This window comes from Macadamia integrifolia, chromosome 1, assembly GCF_013358625.1.
Source record: "Macadamia integrifolia cultivar HAES 741 chromosome 1, SCU_Mint_v3, whole genome shotgun sequence".
Lineage (NCBI taxonomy): Eukaryota > Viridiplantae > Streptophyta > Magnoliopsida > Proteales > Proteaceae > Macadamia > Macadamia integrifolia.
The window spans coordinates 5,507,311-5,508,786 of record NC_056557.1 but is presented as its reverse complement, the minus strand read 5'-3'; the positions used below and the strand labels follow the sequence as shown (position 1 = coordinate 5,508,786).

Sequence of the window (1,476 nt, the reverse complement as noted above, 5' to 3'; positions counted from 1 at the left end):
TTTTGTGCCCTTTAATTAATGAGTCGGATTTGGGCATCAATGAGGGATATGTGCTGGGTTTGAATTGAGCAGCAATGATGGAGGCTAGTCGGATGAGGTGTGATGGGTCTTGCGGATATTTGCTTGGGTATGAAAGCTTGTAATATGGCAGCAGGCGCAAGGATGGGCTACCGTGATGTTTGAAGCTACAGGAATTGATGGACTTTCATATAAAGGCTGGTGTATAGAGGATAAAATGCATCTCACATGTCTGATAAAATTACTAAAAGAATTTAAGAAATTAGAAGTTACAGAATTTTTCTCATTATATCATCTATTATACAAATAGCTAGTAACCAAAACGATTGTAATTTGTGACCCATAATTTATTATCATAAATAATATATTAAAAATAAATAATAAATATAAATATAAATTATACCAAAGAAAGCTTAATGATACTTTTGTTTCTCATATATATTTTTGAGCAGGTGACCCGGTATCAGTTGGCAGCCCTATTAATTATGATCCCATTAGACATACCTTGATACCAACATTGGAACCATCATTCCAATTCAACGGTTCTAGGACCGCTGGCTTGATCAAACAATGGGGACAATAAACAATGTGTGATGTGAATTACATGTCTTGCTCCAGATTCTAGAAGGTCTTGCTCTCACACATGTACCCGGTCAAAATTGGCCTAATCATTAAATTGTATTACAAGTCAAAGATAATTGAAAGCCCATTCTGTTTTAATCTCTCTATAAATACCATTGCCTTTTGTTCTCATACTTCATCACAAACACCATAACTCTTTAACATCAATAAACAGTTAAGAGGAAGAGTTCCTCCATTCCTTAACATTCGATTGACCAAACATTATGGCTACTGAAGATAGAGCAGGAGCTGAAATTGTACGAGGAAAGGAAGCTTGTGAGCGATTTTCGGCGGAGCTGATGAAAGAGCTGGGATTTCCTAGTGGTGTCCTTCCCACAGGAGAGCTGGTGGAATGCGGGAGGGTGCGATCCACTGGTTTCGTGTGGTGGAAATGCAAGACCGCCTATGAGCATTTCAATGTGGCAACCAACACCAAGAACAGCTATGCTGCCGAGACCACGGCATATGTGGAGAAAGGGAGGATGAAGAAGATGACGGGTTGCAAGGCTAAGCAGATGATGGTGTGGGTTCCCATTGTAGAAATGTACATTGATGGCAACAAGATCTCCTTCAAGTCATCCATGGGGGTGGGCAAGTCCTTCCCTATCATCTCTTTTATGAATGAAGAGGAAAAGAAGGCTTATCTCCAATAAAAAAATGCAGCAAATTAAACATTAGTGACTAGTCAAGTCAGGATCATTCCATGAAGGTCTTTTATCTTATTTCCATACCCTATCAACTTTAAGTGTCGCGTTCCTTTTTTTATGAGTCTTTGTATTTCTGTATCCTTACTTCATGACCCAATTATATTTTAATGCACTAGATTATTTAAAACCA

The 1,476-nt window shown here is 38.3% G+C and overlaps 1 protein-coding gene across 1 annotated transcript; it reads left to right on the top strand.

The window, feature by feature from the left end:
- The first annotated feature begins 793 nt into the window (after window positions 1-793).
- LOC122075338 lies at window positions 794-1,476 on the top strand. Its single transcript, XM_042640336.1, has one exon. The coding sequence runs from the start codon at window positions 864-866 to the stop codon at window positions 1,290-1,292; it is 429 nt and encodes a 142-aa protein (XP_042496270.1). The 5' UTR covers window positions 794-863; the 3' UTR covers window positions 1,293-1,476.

Bases quoted from the DNA above. Each gene is read 5' to 3' on its own strand.
- LOC122075338 (XM_042640336.1), top strand. From the start codon at position 864: ATGGCTACTGAAGATAGAGCAGGAGCTGAAATTGTACGAGGAAAGGAA.